Below are 21,002 nucleotides of genomic sequence, written 5' to 3'. Positions count from 1 at the left end.
CTCAGAGTATTAGGGCTAATATAATCATTAAAATGTACTATTTCACAACCCCAGTATGACTTAAAATTTACAAAGAAGTTGTCAGAATCACTAACAGGTTAGACAACATAGATTATTTCTGAAACAGGAGGGAAGGGGGCAGGGCACAACCTTTAAAAGAATGACAGAGCCCAAGGACACGACATAAACTGATTAGAACCAACTAGGTCCAAGATGGTGGACCAGTCGACTTCTACTAGACCTTGAGCCTCAGTATACGCTCACTGTAACACGTGAGCAAGCTAAATGACACACCCACAGGCGCCATGACAGTTCCAAGGCCTACCATAAGGGTCAAAAAGTGGGTGGTAGCCCAATTCCTGGAAATCCCCACCCCTTCCCCAAAACAGCTGGAATACTCTTCCCACTCATTAGCCTATGAAATTACCCACCCCTATAAAAACTGACAACCCCCATACCCTGGTACCTTTCTTACCTTCTGAGATGGCCCACACTCTGACTGTGGAGTGTGTTTCTCTCTAATAAATCACTTCTTACCTATCACTTTGTCTCTCACTGAATTCTTTCTGTGATGAGACATCAAAAATCTGAGCCTCATTAAGTCCTGAGACCAGGCATGTGATCTCAGTTAAAAGACTGTGGGTTCAAGTCCCAATCTGGGTTTTGGCCAGGTTCAAGTCCTGGCCCGTGGGTTCAAGTCCCAACCTGAAGTTACACAGTTTCATTTCCACATGATCAATAGTAAAACGGACAAATGTCACCCAAGCCAAGAGGTGGCTGATATATTATAAACATAGCCATGTATATATAAACAGCAGAGAGCAGGCCTTTGTCATTCAAGGATTTATGTTTAGGTTTCAACCTTTTAAGAATGACTCTGAGAATCCAGTACAAGTAGGGCCTCATTTGCTGAGGCACACATTTGAATTACTTGCTCTGTGAAATGGGTATTGGGCAGGGAGGGACCACTCAGACTGAATGCAGTCAAAGTCCCAACCTCCCCAAGTCAATGTGGCTTTGCTGTCTTCTGTTAGCCGACATGGATAAAGTAACTCTCGCTAAGGCCTACAGTTTTCAATTATATTTTATATCATTTCTGAAAGAAATTACATGGCACAGCAGTATTCTCATATTTGGGAATTTTCAAAGGTTTTGGGTATACTCATCCAGAATGTTAAGGGCTTTTTGAACAAGTAACTTCACTGGGCTAAATCCTAGATTGTGGGAATGTGGCTGGGGTAAATACTGTTAGAGTCACTTCCAGTTGAGGGGGTACCTGGGATAGGAGTTTAAAAGACTCAGGGAAATGTATCATGTGAGGGGAGGATACATATTAAAACAAAACAAAACCCATACAAAGGAGTGATGCCGAAAGCTCAGCTTCTCTGTACACCAGTGCTGAACCAAATCTCGGGGACAGAATTTTGGGTGAAGAAGAAAAGGAGAGCTTTATTTTGAATACTTTGCCAGGCAAAGGGGGACACAGCAGTCTCCTGCCTTGAAAAACTATGTGTCCCAACCCAGGAGGATTTGATAAGGAGTTTTATAACAAATGCTTCCGAAGGGTGGGGTTGCTGACAAGACTAGGGTGTGTGCAGGGTCTCAGGTGGTCTCCTAATCTTGAGGAGCATCTGTGGTCCCTTTAATCTTGCCTCAGGTGGTTTCTTGGCTGCTCCTCTCTTGATTAGCAACTGTTCAAATCTGCCCTTTGGAACTCTGGCAAGGTCATGGAGGTTGGAGAAATGGGGGACAAAAAAAAGAGGCCTCCATGCCCGGGAGCCTCACAGGGCCCTGCTCAGTTTCAGGAGGAGGGAGCAAACAAGGTAAGTTATCTACTTACCTTGTTTTTTCTAAAGACAATCTTGCAAATGACATTCAACAATACCCTGAGAGTGAAAAATAAGTAGGTCAACTGCCCCCCTCTTGTTTCTAAACAGACAAAGGCTTTAAATCTCAATGCTACCATCTACCACACCAATTTCCATAAGAGGTAGAAAGATTTAAAACATGACAGCTTCCCTACCAGGCTTAAAGTCTCCTGAATGAAAGAAAATGAAGTGATTAAAATGTTGTTGCTTATCTTCTGAATTCCTCCCCTATGTGCAATATTCATCTAAACATGCACTTTTGTTGGGACTTCACTCTGCAAAGTCTAATCTCTTTACTTTTTGTATTACAGTATCTTGCGCATAAGCTTTTTATGAGTATGTATCAGCATCTTGGCCTGTTGCATTTTGTCTTCTCTACCTGACCTGCAAACATTCTGTAAATATGAATTCACCAAAGCAGTTCTACCTCTCCCATGAGCTCTATCCTCACCCTTATCCACTCCTGTCTGTTCCGTACAGGGAAGAAAAAAAAAAAAGTAGGGGCTCTTTAGCCTCACCAGACTCTGGCTTGCACAGGAAACTTCTGACTCCAACATCTTTCCCTACCATCTCCTTTCTTTCTCTCCAGGGGATCTGACCTCCTTTTCGCTATCTTCATCTGCTCACAATAAAACATAAATTCCAACTCAAACAATCTCTTATCCACATATTTTAGTCTCTTTTCCTCCCCCATCTCGACTTTTGCCTATTTAACTCGAGGTGGGGTGGGGTGGGGGGAGAGAACTATCTTCTATTTTTTTCTTTCTATTGTGTAATACAGGTTAAAGGGAAAGATAACATTTGCATTCCTAGAACTTATTCCTATCTGCAAAAACTCAAGTAACTTTCTAAACATGAATTCTCTGCTGCCATCTGGTAGTGAAACTGCTAGTGGTACATTTTCATTTGTTTTTAATACTGAATCTTCCTGTTCAAAATGATCCTTTGCTCATAAAGCCTGCATCAATGGTGTAGTTTATTTCATCTACAGCCATTAAAGAGTAAAGTTATAGGATATTTGTAAGTGTGCACACGCATGTATGTACTAATACTGTGTGTATTTGTATAGGTTGGGAAGAGTCCACTTTATTTTTTATTATTATTATTATTTTAAAATATTTATTTATTTATTTATTTTGGCTGCGCAGGGTCTTAGTTGCTGCATGCGCACTCTTAGTTGCAGCATGTGGACTCTTTGTTGCGGCATGCGAACTCTTAGTTGCAGCATGCAGAATCTAGTTCCCTTACCAGGAATCAAACCCAGGCCCCCTGAACTGGAAGTGCAGAGTCTTACCCACTGGACCACCAGGGAAGTCCCAGAGTCCACTTTACTTATTTCCATTTATATGTCCCTGATCTGTTACAGGTTGTTCTTGTAATTCTCTCCTAGCCCACTGGCTTCCTACTAAAACTCCCATGCTATTTCCTTCTAAAAGCCTTCTATTACTACTACTTCTTCCAACTATGCCCTGATTAAGAGCAATTCAAAATACCGTTTTTTACGACCTTTGACAGCAGAGAAATATTTAAGTATGCTATGCTATATACACACATAAGACTTACAAACTTTTGAAATTAAATTTCTCACCAAGATTAGTCAGCATTTAGCTAATAGAGACAGCAACTTAATACCTAAAAGGATTAAAGTTATAAAATTCAAGTATGTTCATTTTCAACTAAAAAGCAAGATTCTTTTTTTTTTACAATTAACTTCCAGCAGTGAAAATAACAACTGTTTTATTACATTATGAAAAAGCTTAAGAAAAAATATAAATTCTATTTCTAATAGTGGGCTTTGACTGTTTTCAACTTTTTCATTTACATTTTCTCTCAAAAGTTCTCTCTCTCCAATGTACTGATATACTGTCAATGGTTTGCTCTTGTTGATTTCTGTGTACTTGGAAGTAACTTATTATAAATGTATGGAAATGAATATCAAAATGTGTCATAGAAATACCTAATTTATCACCACAGAAAGAATTATTTCATATAAGTAACTTTTTCAAAACACTGGACATTCAAGTGCCAAATCTTTCTAAATTTCTCATGAATATTTATCTAAAACTGATCCCAAAATCTATCCCTCCTTAAATACAGGACAAGAATCAATTCGAGGTTTTTTTTTTGGATGGCAGGATTAGTGTCACTTCTGCATTTGGAATATGCATATGGTCTATCTGCAGGAAACCTGTTAGCATGCTTAATAAGTACTTAACAACTACTACATTCATTTAATAAGCAAAAAGGTCAAGTGAAAGCATGAGGGTCTGTCTCTTCCATGAGTCAAAGTGTTTGTCCTTAGTGATGGCAATTTGCAAGTTATTTTGGTGCTGTAGGTTCTTTTATTTTATTTTAATCACTCTTCAAAATTTATAGTAGCATCTAGAGAGTTGTGATCTGAATTATATTATTCTTTCAAATATTTCTAATCAGTACTGATAACATCTTTACTAAATCACACTCATATAGACATTTTCTAAATTACTGTCTGTAAATAATAGACTGCAAACTTTCTCTTCAAAACTAGAAAGTATTCTATATTTGACAAATAAATTTCTTGATTCAAAAATTCTGATTTTTGCAGTGTACTTTTTTTTTTTCTTGGCTGAGCCGCACAGCTTGCAGGATCTCAGTTCCCTAACCAGGGACTGAATCTGGGCCCCGGCAGTGAAAGCCCAGAATCTTAACCACTAGGCCACCAGGGAACCCGCTGCAGTATATTTTTCACACTTTTTAAACATATAAGAAAATGACTTTGGGGCTTCCCTGGTAGCGCAGTGGTTAAGAATCCACCTGCCAATGCAGAGGACACGGGTTTGAGCCCTGGTCCAGGAAGATCCCACATGCCGCAAAGCAACTAAGCCCGTGCACCACAACTACTGAGCCTGCGCTCTAGAGCCCAAGAGCCACAACTACTGAAGCCCATGCGCCACAACTACTGAAGCCGATGCACCTAGAGCCCGTGCTCCACAACGAGAAGCCACCACAATGAGAAGTCCACACACCACAACAAAGAGTAGCCCCCGCTCACCACAACTAGAGAAAAGCCCGCACACAGCAACGAAGACCCAACAGTCAAAAATAAATAAATTAAAAAAAAAAAGAAAATGACTTTTATAGTAGTCCATTTCTTCACTATTTCTCTCATATTAACTTTAAAAATACTTATCAAGCACTTACTCTATGTAACACACTGCTTAGATGCTACAGAAGATACAATGATGAGTAGATATAGCTCCTAACATAAACAGATTAAATTCCAATAGCAGAAAGAAGGCAAGTCTACAACCACAGTACAAGACAAAATATAAATAGAACCTTGAAAGTGGCACAAAGTAGCAACATATGGTTAAACAGAATTAGCAAAAGCTTCAGGAAAGAGGTAACATTATAGATGTCTTTTGGAAGAGATCCAAGATTTTTACAGTTATAAATGAAGACAAGATAGAAAATTGAAGCTAGATCCAGGACACAGTGAATTTTCCACTTTAAATGCCCTTGTTGAATCATGGACAGAAATGTATCAGAAAGAGGCCGAGATCATTTATTTGTTAGCCTGTGGAATTTTTACTTAATTCAGTAGATAAGTGAGAGACCCTGAAGTTTTGAATACAGAAAATAAGATTAAACTGTGCTTTGGAAAGGATTATCTGGCTTTGATACGTAGGATGAACTGCAATAAAGAGAGGCTATTGGCAGAGACTAACTAGAAGACAATTACAATAATCAAAATTTGAACTTTGATAATAGAAGTAAGAACACAACGGACAAAATATAGGTTAGGAACATTTAAATTTCAAATGCTAGATGAGATTTTTCAAAAAATAAGAATAATTTTTGATATCTATACTTAAACAACATTTGAGTTCTTATTTTGGCCGTCAAGAGCTTATAATTGGAGGTGGAAAGGATGAACAAATACAATAAAAAGCAAAATGTGATGAAGTCATTAAAAAAGGGTAGAAGCTAAGGCAATTCAGGAGAACAAAACTAGGCTCAGGGTGAAAAAGAAACATTTGCATCGGGTCATGAACCACACTGTGTTATGCACTGAGTTGGATTTCTAGAAGTAGAGTTTGGGTAAGTGTTGTAGAGAAAAAGCATTCAGGAAAAGCATAAATAGTCTTACAAACAAGTAATAGTAACAACTAATATTTTTTGAGTGTTTATTTTATGCCAGGCACTTTTCTAAACATTTCATGTTATACTACCTCATTTAACCCTCACAAAAATCTACAGGCTATACACTCTTATTGAACTCATTTGCAGATAAGGAAAATATCTCCAAAGTGTGGCCTGTCATGTATGAGGTGACCACAGACAGCTTTCCCAAAGCACTGCCCTCACCACAGACACGTCATGATATTAACTTTCACAATCAAGTCCCAGAGAATCTTGACTGCTTCACTAAAACTACTAGTATTATCTTCAAACTTTGGTTTCCATAAAACTACAAATATAACAAGAACACTGCCAAAACAATTAGAATTTACCATAAACACCTATGCAGAGAAAAATAAGCCTGCAGAAAGTTCATTATTTTCTAATTCGCATGCTAGCTTTAGCTTGTATCTACTTACCGACATGGCTGCATGATCATTGCTGTTAGTCTGAGAAGGAAGTCAGACAGGCAATCAAATAAAAAAGGAAAATGTATTCCAATAACAACAGAAGTGGTGTTTAAAGTAGCAAAGCAAAATACACTATAAGACAAGCAAGCTGACTGTGTGTTGCTATAATTTAAAGGCATTAATTAATCACATAAATGTGACTATCATTTTATTTTGAAGATTTACAGGTGAGTTTTTACACCCACACTAATCAGATAAATCCTCCTCCAAACTTTTGTCTACCTAATCAAGTTGTCTAGTCAGCATTAAAATACTGAGAACTTTAGCAGTTACTAAATGTCTGCTGAACCAGCAAATTTAGAAAACACCAGCCCATTGAAAGGGTTCTTTCCTGGAGAACAGTTATTCTCAAATTTTAAGCAAAAAAAGGTAGATTTCTAAGCTCCAGAAATTTTAGTTCAGTTAGGTCTAGAGGCAAGCACTGGAATCTGAATTTTTAACAAGTATCTCTCCCAAGTGATTTTAATACAAAAAGAAATAAAATGTCTATTTCTTTACACATAGAAAATTATACTGAATAAATGACTCTGAAGATGCTTAGAAAGGATAAGCCACTATGCTTCCAAATACTCTAATGCAGCTTAAAATAAATTACTCAAGGAAAGATGGCACACTAAATCATCTTACAATTAAGCATTTAAATATATTTTCTCCCCTAAGAAGTGACAAGTCAAAGCAAAAACCAAATCATTGGTCTCAATTTAAATACATATTAGCCCCTGCTGAAGTTTTGTACTAAATACATGGTACTGGCTTATTCTTTTAAGATATTAAGAGCTAAATTAGTTAAATATTAATTCCTTAAAATAATAATGATTAATAAAATTAAGTTTAAGGAGCCTTAAAATACTGTTTTTTAAATGATCTAATTTACTTTTCAAATTCCAGTAATAAACTATGTAATATTTAAGCACTACTTTTTTTTTTTTAGAAAAAGATATTTACCCAGAAACATGGATTTAACCTTATTATATATTAGGTCAATGAAACTCAAAATCTATTTATTAGTGGCAGTTGAACATCTGGTATAGCCTACACCAAAGGTGACCCTCCATATGGGAAGTTGCCCTCTTTGCCAAACATACAATGAGTAAAGGAGCAACCACAAGCAGAAATGGAGGAAGAAGACACTTACCTAGCCAGGCAGATTATTGCAATTAACCCCAGTAAGCAGTGAGCTGGCAGCTGTGTTAGCCAGACAATTCATTCTTCTAGAAGACTGGACTAGACTCTAGATAATCTCTAAGTCCTTTCTAGATTTAACTTTCAATAAATTTTCTTTGGAATAGTAAAATTATCCCATCACCACAGTTATTTTATTCAACTATTTTTCCCAAAATCTTTCAAATTGTATGTAAAGGTATAAAATTGTATGTGAGATATAAAAGTCATAGAGTCAAGATGAAATTTAGCTAAGATTTAGTAACTCAGTCAATAAAAGTCAGTGAACAACATTTAACACATGAACACCATGTAAGTCATAAGACTTGTGATGTTTTCATCATTGCTCACATTATATAATTTTTGTATGTTATAGTCAATAAATCATCAGATCAATATTATATATTATCATTTTTTAAAAATTAATATACCAATAAGAAAAAACAATTCGTAAGCATATATATATACAATAAATATATGGTTATGTTTTCATTTGATAAGGAAAGCACTAAAATGTATTCAACGTTACCTATGTCACAATTTAAAAAATACAACCTTTTCTGTATTTTTTTTTTTTTTTTTTTTTTTTGCAGTACGTGGGCCTCTCACTGTTGTGGCCTCTCCCGTTGCGGAGCACAGGCTCTGGATGTGCAGGCTTAGCGGCCATGGCTCACGGGCCTAGCCGCTCCGCAGCATGTGGGATCTTCCCGGACTGTGGCACGAACCCGTGTCCCCTGCATCGGCAGGTGGACTCTCAACCACTGAGCCACCAGGTAAGCCCCTTCTTTGTATTCTTAATACAATTCTTTCTTGTCTCACATAAAAGGGTGATTAAAGCCTGTGACTGTACTATTGACTATTAAAGTTCTCCTTAGTAGTTTTCAGTGAAGTCAAAGGACATGTACATTTATATACTTAACTCAGGAAAAAAGTATGAACCAAAGAACATAAAAGGGAAGAGCTAAATGAGAAAATAAGGTGCCAGAATGAATAAATCTAAGTTTAGGTTGAGATTTTACAGCTGTATAACACTTAATAACAAATTTTAGATATGGGGACCTTAGAGATGGACTCATCCAATCACTTTACTTCAAAGAGAAGGAAACAAGTTGTTCAAAATCAAGATGGTAGACTAAGTTTATGTGTTTGCTTCCCATTGATCCTGAGATATAAGTGATACAAAAAGCACAGAATTACAAAAGGAATAAAATATTTAACAACAGAGAAAATGAAGGTGTAGGGAGAAATTCATCAAGGGATATTTTCTAAAAGACAGAAAGCTGATTAAATAGAGAAGAGAAAGCAACTGCCCATTATATGCTACCAGGGAACTACAGTGGAGCTGGGAGTCAGCTGTGCATTAGAGAGAGGTCCAGCTGTGCATATGAGAGAGGACAGAAATAAGAAATGGAATGGAAAGCAGGGAAAGTAACTGAAGATTTCTGAAACAACTGTGCCAGTGATCCCCTAACTACAGAGCACAAGCATTTTCCATAATGAGAGAACTTCTAAGGGGAGAGCTGAGGCTCCTGGTATAGGTGGAAAGAGAGAGAGCAGGAAGGAGGGAGGGGGGGAAAAGCCCTCCTCATTCTGGCACAGTGTCATGACAATGGAAAGAGAGGCAGAGAAGGCTACACAATTTGTGGAGCTCAGTGCAACATGGAAATGTGGGGTCCCTTGTTCAAAAATTATTAAGAATTTCAAGATGCCAGCAGAGGACCAACCCACATGCAGGACCCTTCTAAACTAGAGACCCCGTGCAACAGCACAGGTTACACATCCATGAAGTCAGCCCTGAAGAGAGGAAACCACAATCTCATGGATAGCTCCATACCTGCTCACTCTAAGGTGAAGAATCCTAGGCAAAATGCCTCTCAAATTAAAAAAAAATTCCAGTCAGATTCCTACTAAGGGGAAAAATAATCTATAAAAAAATAGGGTATTTATACAGTAGCAGAGTAAACCTATATCAGCGTTCCAGGTCCTCTTTGTTAAAAGAGAATGAGAAAAACAAAGAAACAAAAAGCCTATTCGAGAGTAACAGAGATAATTCAAGAAACAGAAAATACCTTCTTTAAAAAACACTCTAATACCTCAGGGAGATTTGAAAGATATATCCATTAAAAAAAAGAGAGAGAACAGTATTCTAGGAAAGAGGAACACTTTTAAAACAGAAGTGATTCCTTAAAAATTAAAAAATACAACTAATAAAATATTCTCTAGAAGTACTGAAAATAAAATTTAGAAATTCTCCCAAAACAGGGAACAAAAAAAGATAAAGAGATAGGAAATGAAGGAAAGGATAATAGATATAGAAGACCAATCTAGTTAATGAGAGTCCAAGAAAGAGAGAACAGAAAAGTAGGGGGAAGAAAATTATCTAAAAAATAATAAAAGAGAATTTTCCTAAGCTGAATTTCTGCTTTGACAGAAAGGGATCATTGAGTAAAGAGCTAAGTGAATGAAATAAAAGCTTACATCTCCACACATCCTGTGACATTTTAGAATATTAAGGAATAAAAAATAAATCCTGAAACCTGGATGCCAGAAGACAATGGAGGAATGCAATAAAAATTGTCAGAGAAAAACTATTCAACCTAGAATTATTATAACCAGCTAAACTATCAATCAAACATGAGGACAGAAGAAGGTATTTCATGATATGCAAGGACTTAAATAGGAGGAAATTACTGAGGCAGTTTAGCAAAACCAACCAGTGAAGCAAAAAAAACCACACAGAATCCAGGAAACAGTTCCCAACCCCGGACAGCAGAGAAGGAAAGTCCTAGGTTAACAGCTACACAGAAATTCTAGAGAGCAACTGGTACAAAGTAGAGACAGAGGTCTCTGTAGCTGTTAGAAAACAGCAGATGAAGAACTGATAGAGTGAAGGGTAGGGAGGCTAACACCTTTACCTTACATAGAAGAGAATTAAGATACTGACTAAAGAAAAGGAACAAAAAATAGGAGTATAACCATTTTATATAAAGAAATGATAAACAGAAGAAATAAAACAAAATGTAACAATGAATGGAAGAAAAAGGGGTAAGCAAGAGGTTGCTATATGTGCCTTATCTTTCACAGTAGGGACTAACAGACATTCTCTTTTTAAGATAACCACCAGAAGAAATGAAAACATATGGTGAAATGGTAGCCTGGGGTTTGGGGGGGACAGGAGGAGGAGGTTATTTTCCATCCCAGACTCTTCTGGGCTACTTGATTTATTATCATGTACACAAATTAACTGAAATAAAAGTATATTAAGACCAAACAACCTTTATTTTCAGTTCTATGAAATAAAACAGACATTAGCAAATTAATCCAGAGACTGAATGATTTGTCTACTTCCATAATGCTGGTTAATTGGAAGAATCAGGCCTAGACCCCAAATCTCAGAACTTTCAGTATAGTGCTGCATTTTCAGAAAAAAATTCTTAAGGAGAGAATGGTTTTAAAAGTTAGACACTATCCATTTCTGGCTAAATCATGCATCTTCATTTACTGGATATATATATTTGTTTCTCACAGAAAGCATAATTTTTTAAACTACTTATGGAAATAAAAATGCAAATTAAAAATTCCGTGGCACCAGATTCATCATTTACATATATCCCTTAGTGGTTGTAAATCAATAAAACATCTTTACTGAAACAAATACATAACTAGCATTTATGAAAGAAAGAAATGCTGAGTGTTCTTTTCAGCAGCAGATCAGTGCTGGGTCTTTAGGTGGTACTGTATTCACAGTGAAAGGTTACTGAGTTCCATTTGGCAGTCATGAAGAATTACTAGATAACTTCAAGTTGCTCAACAATTTCTTCTATTTATAGACTTGTAAGGGGTGAATGAATGTTGAATGCTTTAAAAAATTCTTCTGGTTTTAAATTTTCTGGCTAATATAAAATCTTATTTAAAAAAACACAAAGCTTACAAGTTAGGCTTAAAAATAAGTATCATAAATGCATAGAAAAAGATGACTTGTAGAACACATGCCAAAATGTTAACAGTGGTTTTCCTTTTACAAGATAACAGCGGGTAATTTTTATTTTCTTCTATACTTAGCAATACGTTCTAGTTGTCAGGGAAAAAAAATTATTAGAAACAAGAAGGGTCACTTACACATTTAAAGTAGTAAAAATTGCTGATTCCAAGAGTACTGATTTGGGGATAAAATAATATTTATTCCATATACTAATCATACTTCACTGGCATTAGCTAGCATCTGACCATTAGCCACTGTAAGCACTGCAGTCAAGCTATAATAATTATTCAAATAAACATGCTTTACAGTATCTTTCACAATTAATGAAGTTTTTAAAATATCTATATAATGCAAAAGTATAGAACTCAAAGCTAAATAATATCAAGCTAAAAATGTAGGCATAAATACAAGGAAAAAAAGCAAAAAGATATTAAAATAAAAGTAATACTATAAAGGGCCTTAAAACAACAGAGGAGGGTTTCCCTGGTGGCACAGTGGTTGAGAGTCCGCCTGCCGATGCAGGGGACACGGGTTCGTGCCCCGGTCCAGGAAGATCCCACATGTCACAGAGCGGTTGGGCCCATGAGCCATGGCCTCTGAGCCTGCGTGTCCAGAGACTGTGCTCCGCAATGGGAGAGGCCACAATAGTGAGAGGCCCGTGTACCGCAAAAAAAAAAAAAAAAAAAAAAAACAGAGGAAGAAAGGAGAAGGAAAGATAAAACTAACATTTATTAACAGTACCTACTTTATGTCAAGCACCCTGCCAGTCAACTATTTCACACACGATTTAAATTCATACTCTGATAGTCCTATGGGAAAAATGGATTCTGCCCATTTTGCAGAAGGAAAGGGGCTCAGAGACGTTACGCAGCTTGCCAGGATTCTAGAGCCAAGAAATTAAAAATCTAAGGCTCAAACATAAGTCCTTCTAACTCTAAAGACCACCCTGTTCTCTCCTCCCTTCATCACCTGGTCCCTAAGAACAATAACAGATAAATGGGTCTAGCTCTGAGTCATAAAACGGCAAGTTCCCTTGAGGCAGATAATATATTTAGCAGGGCAGCTTAACATCATTATTATAAATACTGCCTTTTAGCTTGCTGTTAATTCCTATGGCCAGTAGAGAGCCTGGCTTCTCTGCTAGAGCACAGGGAAATGCAGATGAGGAGATAATTTAACATGGAAGCAAGGAAGCTCTTTACTTTTCCGCCCTCTGCATAGGCTTGCACGGGCTGACTCTTAAGAGAAACAGGTCAGGGAAGTAATATACCAATACTCTCATGCATCCAACCCCAGAGATAGGAGGTATTTAAAGTAGACATTACTGGTGATCTTCCAAATCCTGCAGCTTTCTACCACAACCACAGTGTAGTAGAAAAGAGAAAACAATAAAGTTCTTTCTCTGGGCTCCATCAAAACCATTATTATCCAGTAACTTCTATTATTCTCATACCCTGTGAGCAGAGAACACAATTCTATTAGGTGGATTATAACTTTTCTAGAACCAATGAAAATTTTACTAGGCAATGTGGTCAGCAACTGCATTTCATGGCTACCTTTAATGGAGAAAATATTCTTTTGCAACAATGGTAGGGACTGACAAAAAATAAATATGCAATGAAGTTAAGAATGGAGCTTTTAAACTAAAAGTCTTAGGTACTTTTTAGGGTCGGGGGCGAGAGAGTCATCTTTATACCACAGAACCTACTTCTCTGTCCAATTATTTGCAGTACTGGCACTATTTGTACTATTTGAAAGAGTGACCCTTGGTTTCATAGCTCCCATTGACTCAAACTCATGGCATTGTTTATTAACACTGCCAAAACCAACAATCATGGAGCCAAAACTAGCTCCCCCATGTAATTCCTCATGTCTATACATGGATAAGCTGATCGACTTGGGACTGACTGTGATAAATAAATATCTTCTGAAGATTCTTTTAGTTTGAAAGAGTCCAAAACTGGCCCCTCTTTCTATCTGGGTACAAAGGTAACCTGAAGACAAGGATTTATTTTCAGCTTAAAACATTTAAATAAAAATGGTAGCTTATATAATGCCATATGTTGCTTAGAAAAATAATACATTTAATAACATTGCCTCTGTTCTTTGCTTGAAAGAACACAAACTAACTGGATATTTTATACAATTTCCGGATTTCAGAGAATTAATACACTAAGCCATAATATAATTATCAATCTTGCTAAAATTTACCATAGGCAATAATTTAATATTTTTGCTTGGGAATTATACTTTTAGTTCATCCCTTGAATAAGAATATACTGTTGTTAGTACCATTTTTTTCTTTTCCTAGCTGTAAACTATAATTTTCTCCTTATTTGGTCATATACTATATTGATTGTTGGTCTACATTGTATAAAAGTGTGTTTTCTTTGCAGAAAAACCCATGTTAGATGACATAAAAATCCAAAATGGCACACAAAGATTCACCTAAAACTATACAAAATATCATAATAGATCAGATGAGTGACAGGAGTCTGTCATTCTCAATGTCACCAGAGTATGTCCTATGAAAAAGCAGGATTTCCCTCTAGATGTCAGTCTCCTGAGGTGAGGCATTAACCCAAAACATTTCTAACATATAACCTCTCTTAATCTTACCCTAGTTATGCACAAAATCCCTACCCATCATCTCATGTCAACCTGCGAAGCAGATACTGCAACAATAGAAACATGATGTGTGTGTATCTTGTGTATGTGTGCACACATGTGCATGTGTTTATTCTTGAGGACTGGTTTTGGCTGGAAGCACGGAGATTTACATTCACAAGGTGAATTCCAATTAACTGAACAATTATTTAATGCATACTTTTTTGAAATTAATTGATATAAAAATTATACACACACACACACACACACACACACACACACACACGTTCCCTTTTTCAACTCAAGGACAACAGTGAGGAATATAGTATCATCCCTGGGTAAGCTTCTAAAAGTTCTTTGGCACAAATGCACTGTTAAAATCTCTTTAAGAAATTCTTTAATTTATTTTTTAGCAACACCTTCCTTCAACTATTCTAAGTGGCCCTTTGATCGGGAAAGAGTGAAGGGTGAGGAGAATAACATTTTTTTTTTTTTCATTTTAAACAAGGGAGATGGTTGGAAGCAGTTGGGTAGGCTCCATATTAAACTTTTTTGTGTCTAGCTACATCTTAGCATGAGATTAAAAAGGTCAAAATTTCTCCCTATTTTATTTGTATAAAACTATTCCATTCACACTTTAACAGTAGTTCTGTTATTTTTTAAAATATACCTAATGAGAGAATGTGCACCCTACCATCATCTCTTTGATCTTTGCCTTCCTTTTTTTTTTTCCCTTTGGTCACACCATGCAGCTTGTGGGATCTTAGCTCCCCAACCAGGGACTGAACCTGGGCCCTCAGCAGTGAAAGCGTGGAGTCCTAGCCACTAGACCGCCAGGGAATTCCCTTTGCATCCCTCTTCTGAAGAATCCAGTGTTTCAGCCTATTCACGCTCAAATGTCCCTGTTACATCGTTTTTTTTTTAATGTTTCATCAACAGATTATTCAAGATATAGATGTACTATGACTTTATATTAGTATAGAACAATGCTCCTATTTTACTTTTAATCTCTAGCCTAAAAATATCCAATAATTTCTTGGCCTTTTCTGATAGGAAAAGGCGTTGATTATACTGACTTTCATAAAAACTACTCCTATTAGAGTTTATTTCTATTTAAGCCTATGCTGTCAACTTCAGGGTTCTGTTTTGGGTTTGGTGGAAAGAGAGTTGTAGTTATTTGGGTTAAAAAGTAAAACAAATTAAAATTTCAAACAACTGACTAAAGAGGTATCATGATCCCTGATTTCAAACTATACTGCAAAGCCACAGTAATCAAAACATAGTATTGGTACAAAACAGACACACTGTTCAGTGGAACATAATAGAGAGTCCAGGAATAAACCCACACATACATGGACAACTAATTTACAACAAAGAGGCCAAGAACATACAGTGGGGAAAGGAGAATCTTTTCAATAAATGGTGTTGGGAAAACTGGGCAGCCACATGCAAAAAAAATGAAACTAGTACCATACACAAAAATTAACTCAAAATGGATTAAAGACTTGAAACTATAAAATTTCTGTAAGAAAACATAGGAGGTAACCTCCTTGACATTGGTCTTAGCCATATTTTTTTAGATCTGACTCCAAAGGTAAGAGAAACAAAAGCAAAAATAAACAAATGTGCCACATGAAACTAAAAAGCTTCTGCACAGTGAAGGAAACCATCAACAAAATGAAAAGGCAATGGGACAAGATATTTGCAAATCATATACCCAATAAGGGGTTAATATCCAAGATATATAATGAACTCACACAACTCAACAACAAAAAAACAAACAGCTGAAAAACTGGACAGAAGATCTGAATAGATATTTTTCTAAAGATGACATACAGATGACCAACAGGCACATGAAAAGATGTTCAACATCACTAATCATCAGGAAAATGCAAATCAAAACTTCAATGAGATATCACCTCACATTTGTTAGAATGGCTATTATCAAAACAACCAGAAATAATAAGTATTGGAGAAAATGTGGAGAAAAGGGAACCCTCATATGCTGTTGGTGAGAATGTAAACTGGTGCAGCCACTATGGAAAACAGTATGGAGAGTCCTCAAAAAATTAAGAGTAGAACTTCCATATGATCCAGCTGTTCTAGTTCTGCATATTTATTTGGAGAAACAGGAAGATACAGATTTGAAAGTATATGCACCCCTATGATCACTGAAGCATAATTAACAATAGCCAAGATATGAGAACAACCTAAGTGTCCATCAATGGATGAATAGATAAAGAAAATGTAGCACATGTATACAACACAATGCTATACAGCTATAAAAAAGAAAGAAATCTTGCCATTTGTGACAACATGGATGGAACTTGAGAGTATTATGCTAAGTGAAATAAGTCAGATGGAGAAAGACAAATACTGTATGATTGCATTTGTATGTGGAATCAAACAAAATAAAAACAAAGACAAACAACAAACTCAAAAATACAGAGAATGGACTGGGGGTTACCAGAGGGGTAGGGGTTGGGGGGAGGGTGAAGTGGGGAAGTGGGTGAAGGGGATGGTAACTAGACTTATGGTGGTGGTCACTGTAGTGTATACAAATATTGACTTACAATGTTATACATCTGAAATTTATATAAATGTTATATACCAATTTTTACTCAATAAAAAGTGGCTAAGATTCATCACAAATTGATTTATAAAAACAGAGAAGAAATATTCAAGCTAGGAAGTTGGTTTAAACAAGTAAGCCTCCAACTAAAATTGAATTCTAAAGTATACTTTAGAAAGCAAAATTATAACAATTTTTTGAAATTTTTTATACTTACGGGCAAATGAGTAAACACTTGAAAGATGCTTCTCAAAAAATTAATAAGATCCATTAAGTAACCACTAGCTCTTCCATCTGGCTCAGACATTGTCCAGTCATAATCAGCAAGCTGAACAAATTCATCAATTTTCTGATTAAGTTTGGTATATATTTCTCCTTCTGCTGCATGTCGGGCATCCTGACAGGAGACAACATAAAAAGTAAGAAACAGTTATAGAAGCAGTTAATAAAACAAGTTTTCTTAAAATTCTAAATTTTGTTTTTTATTTTTCTTTGGTCTAACATCTTAAACATTTATTCAAAGTCCAAGAAAACTGTTGGATTTTTGGCTGGAAGTACTCTATTTATTTGAGTAGATATCACTTTTTTTCCATTTTTACTATTACCTTTTTTGTCTTTATCTGGTAGTAGAACTTATTAGTTATCAATTCTGAATTGTTCTCACAGCTCTAAGAAATGGAAAACTGAAGTTGTCAAGAATGCAGAAGACCACTCCCATCCGTTGACTCACTGAGGGAAATTAAGTTGGACTATCACAGAAGAAATGAAACTTACTGGTGTTTTGAGTCAAATAGCCCCCCACCCCCACCGCTGCCCACAAAACAGTAACTTCTCAAGGAGGAGAAAAGAAACAAAGGGAGTGATGCAAAAATAGCAGAGTAAGGATATACAAACATTTTCTGATCCATAAAAGCATCAAGAAAACTAGCAATAGTTGTCAAAAATCAATTTTTCTAGAAGTCTGGAAATTAATTCAAAACTTGTAGCAATTCAAGCAGCATTATTCATGAAAAATTTCTGAATCTTGGTAAGGAAATAAGCTTTGTGATGTTTTGATGTGCCCCATTTCCACTCTCCTTGCCCGGGTCCAGCTCCACAGTATCCTTGAAAATCAACATCCCACAACTGTGGTGCAAACCAGCAGCCTGTCAGTGAACAAAGTGGGGCAGAATGGACTGGAGCTCCTTCAAAGCCACATTCCCAGAAAATTATCATTATTTGACCTATCTGGTGGTTCCCTGGAAGACATCACTTGCAGAGATGTCTTTATATGACCTAAACTGGTGATTGTCCAGAGCAGAAAGCCTTTTTCTTGGGAGCATTTGTTAAAAACAATTATAGGCAATTGTTTAACATCACAGATATCTCAGGTGGTAGATAATAGCTAGGGTATACAATAAGCTAACCAAAAAGCTTAAAAGGAAAAACTGGGGAATGAGATGTCCACAGATGGCTTTGAAAAGCTCTGACATATTCCTGGGAACCTAGAAGACTATGTACATGCGTAGGGCTGTTCACCTGCTCAGGAAAGACCTGAGAAAGCTCTAAGCTCTCATTTACAGCTGACCCCGAAGCTCTGTGCAAGCAGGAAGTGAAGACTAATGCAGAGTTGTCAAATGCCTGATTGCTGAAGGCATGCCCCAATACACACACAGAGTCCCTTAGCAAAGACTGGGAGACTGACTGGTTCCAGGTTTTTAAGGAAATCTATGTCCAATCATTAGCTGGCCACTAAGCTAACCAAGCAGAGACTTAAGTGGCCACACACAACAAAAAATACAGACTTCACAGAATTAATTCAGAGAAGTCATGAAACAACCAACCAACCACCAACAAGAAACAACAAACCTTGAGGAGAGAAGAGAATCTGACTTCCAGAATTGCCACATTACATTATTTAATTAATTTATTTATTTAAAAAATATTATTGGAGTATAGTTGATTTACAACGTTGTGTTAGTTTCAGGTGTACAGCAAAGTGAATCACTTATACATATACATATATTCACTCTTTTTTAAGATTCTTTTCCCATATAGGCCATTACAGAGTATTAAGTAGAGTTTCCTGTGCTATACAGTAGGTTCTTATTAGTTATCTATTTTTACTATTAGTAATGTGTATATCTCAATCCCAATCTCCCAATTTATCCCTGCCCCCCCTTATCCCCTGGTAATCATATGTTTGTTTTCTACATCTGTGACTCTACTTCTGTTTTGCAAATAAGTTCATTTGTACCCTTTTTTTAGATTCCACATATAAGCGAAATCATATGATATTTGTCTTTCTCTGTCTGACTTACTTCACTTAGTATGACAATCTCTAGGTCCATCCATGTTACATTATTATTTTAAATGTCCAGTTTTCAACAAAATTTACAAGTTACACAAAGAAACAAGAAACTATGAGACACTGGTCTATAAGACAAAGGTTTTAAATCAGCTATTTAAAATAACCAAAGAACTAAAGGAAAATATGAGAACAATACCTCACAAAATTGACTATAAATTAAGAGACAGAAATTACTTTTAAAAAAGAAGAACCTAATAAAAATTCTGCAGTTGAAAAATACAATAAATGAAATGAAAAAATCATTACAGGGGTTCAACAGCAAATCTGAGTAGGCAGAAGACAAAGAAGATTAGATCAACAATATGAACCACTAGACCTAACAGACATCTACTGAACATTCAACTCAACATTAGCAGACCATGCATTATTCTCAAGTGAACATAGGACACTATCCAGAACAGAGCATACGTTAGGTCATAAAACAAACCTTTAAAGTACTGAAATCATACAAAGTATGCTCTCTGACCACAACGGAATGGAATTAGAAATTAATAACAGAAGGCGATGGAAAATTCACAAATATATGGAAGTTAAACAAGAGACTCCTATAAATAACTAATGGGTCAAAGAAGAAATCATGATCAAAATCAAAAACTACTTTGAGGGACTTCCCTGGTGGTCCAGGGGTTAAGACTCAGCACTTCCACTGCAGTGGGCGCAGATTCGATGTGGTCAGGGAAGTTCCACATGCCGCATGGTGAGGCCAAGAAAACAAACAAACAAAAAACAAAAAACTTTGCGATAAACAAAAATAAAAGCACACTATCAAAACGTACAGGATACAATGAAAGAGGTGCTTAGAGAGAAATTTATAGCTATACATGCTTATATTATAAATGAAGAAAGATCTCACATCAATAACCTAAACTTCCAACTTAAGAAGCTAGAAGAGGGCTTCCCTGGTGGCGCAGTGGTTGAGAGTCTGCCTGCCAATGCAGGGGACTCGGGTTCATGCCCTGGTGCGGGAAGATCCCACATGCCGTGGAGCGGCTGGGCCCGTGAGCCATGGCCGCTGAGCCTGTGCATCCGGAGCCTGTGCGTCCGGAGCCTGTGCTCTGCAACGGGAGAGGCCACAACAGTGAGAGGCCCACGTACCGCAAAAAAAAAAAAAAAAAAAGAAGCTAGAAGAAGAAATGAGAGTTGTGGGTTCTCACTCAGACAGCGGCACTCTGACAGAACAGCATGAGGGATGTTGGGGGACTGAAGATTATGCATTGTGTCTTTTGGAACCAAGGCAAAAGATCTTCACGCCTATGCTTCTCTTTTAAAGGATCACACAGACTTGGACAAAAAGCATTTTGAAAGTTAAAACTAGAACAATCTTTGCCTTTCTCTCAGTTTTTTTTAGACTGTAAAAGGCCCTGGAATTCCTTTTATCACCTTAAGGAGGGTGGACAACTTGCCACTCTGGCTAGTAGAACTGAGAGCTAGATTTAATTTGATGGTGGTTGGGGGCAGTGGTGGTGGCAATGTGATATTTCTGGCAAAACTAATACTTATTGGGAATTCCCTGGCAGTCGAGTGGTTGGGACTCTGAGCTTTCACTGCCGAGGGCGCAGGTTCAACCCCTGGTCGGGAAACTAAGATCCCGCAAGCCACACATCACGGCCAAAAAGAAAAACAACAACAACAACAAATATTTATTTAGATTCATATCTTGACTAAGAAGAGACCTAAGTATCACTCACCATTATCAGTCCCATAATATATTTGAATACAACTTAACCTAATATATCATTTATATCATGTCTATGAATAATAGCAGTACGAAGACACAGATATCTCCCACCCTCAAGGATCTCACAATCCAGGAAGAGATACAATATTACAA

The 21,002-nt window shown here is 36.7% G+C and overlaps 1 protein-coding gene across 4 annotated transcripts in view; it reads right to left on the bottom strand.

The window, feature by feature from the left end:
• EXOC6 (exocyst complex component 6) overlaps positions 1-21,002 on the bottom strand; it is a gene marked incomplete at both ends in the record, with an annotated part of 202,380 nt that overhangs the window by 57,640 nt on the left and 123,738 nt on the right. For all 4 annotated transcript variants that reach the window (XM_079701106.1, XM_079701107.1, XM_079701108.1 and 1 more), the window contains one exon: positions 17,039-17,218. In XM_079701106.1, coding sequence (XP_079557232.1) covers positions 17,039-17,218 — 180 coding nt within the window. The remainder of the gene's footprint in view (positions 1-17,038; positions 17,219-21,002) is intronic.

Source organism: Hyperoodon ampullatus (assembly GCF_949752795.1).
Source record: "Hyperoodon ampullatus genome assembly, chromosome: 1".
NCBI lineage: Eukaryota > Metazoa > Chordata > Mammalia > Artiodactyla > Ziphiidae > Hyperoodon > Hyperoodon ampullatus.
Note: the sequence above shows the minus strand (reverse complement) of the source record. Positions and strands in the feature narration are given on the sequence as shown.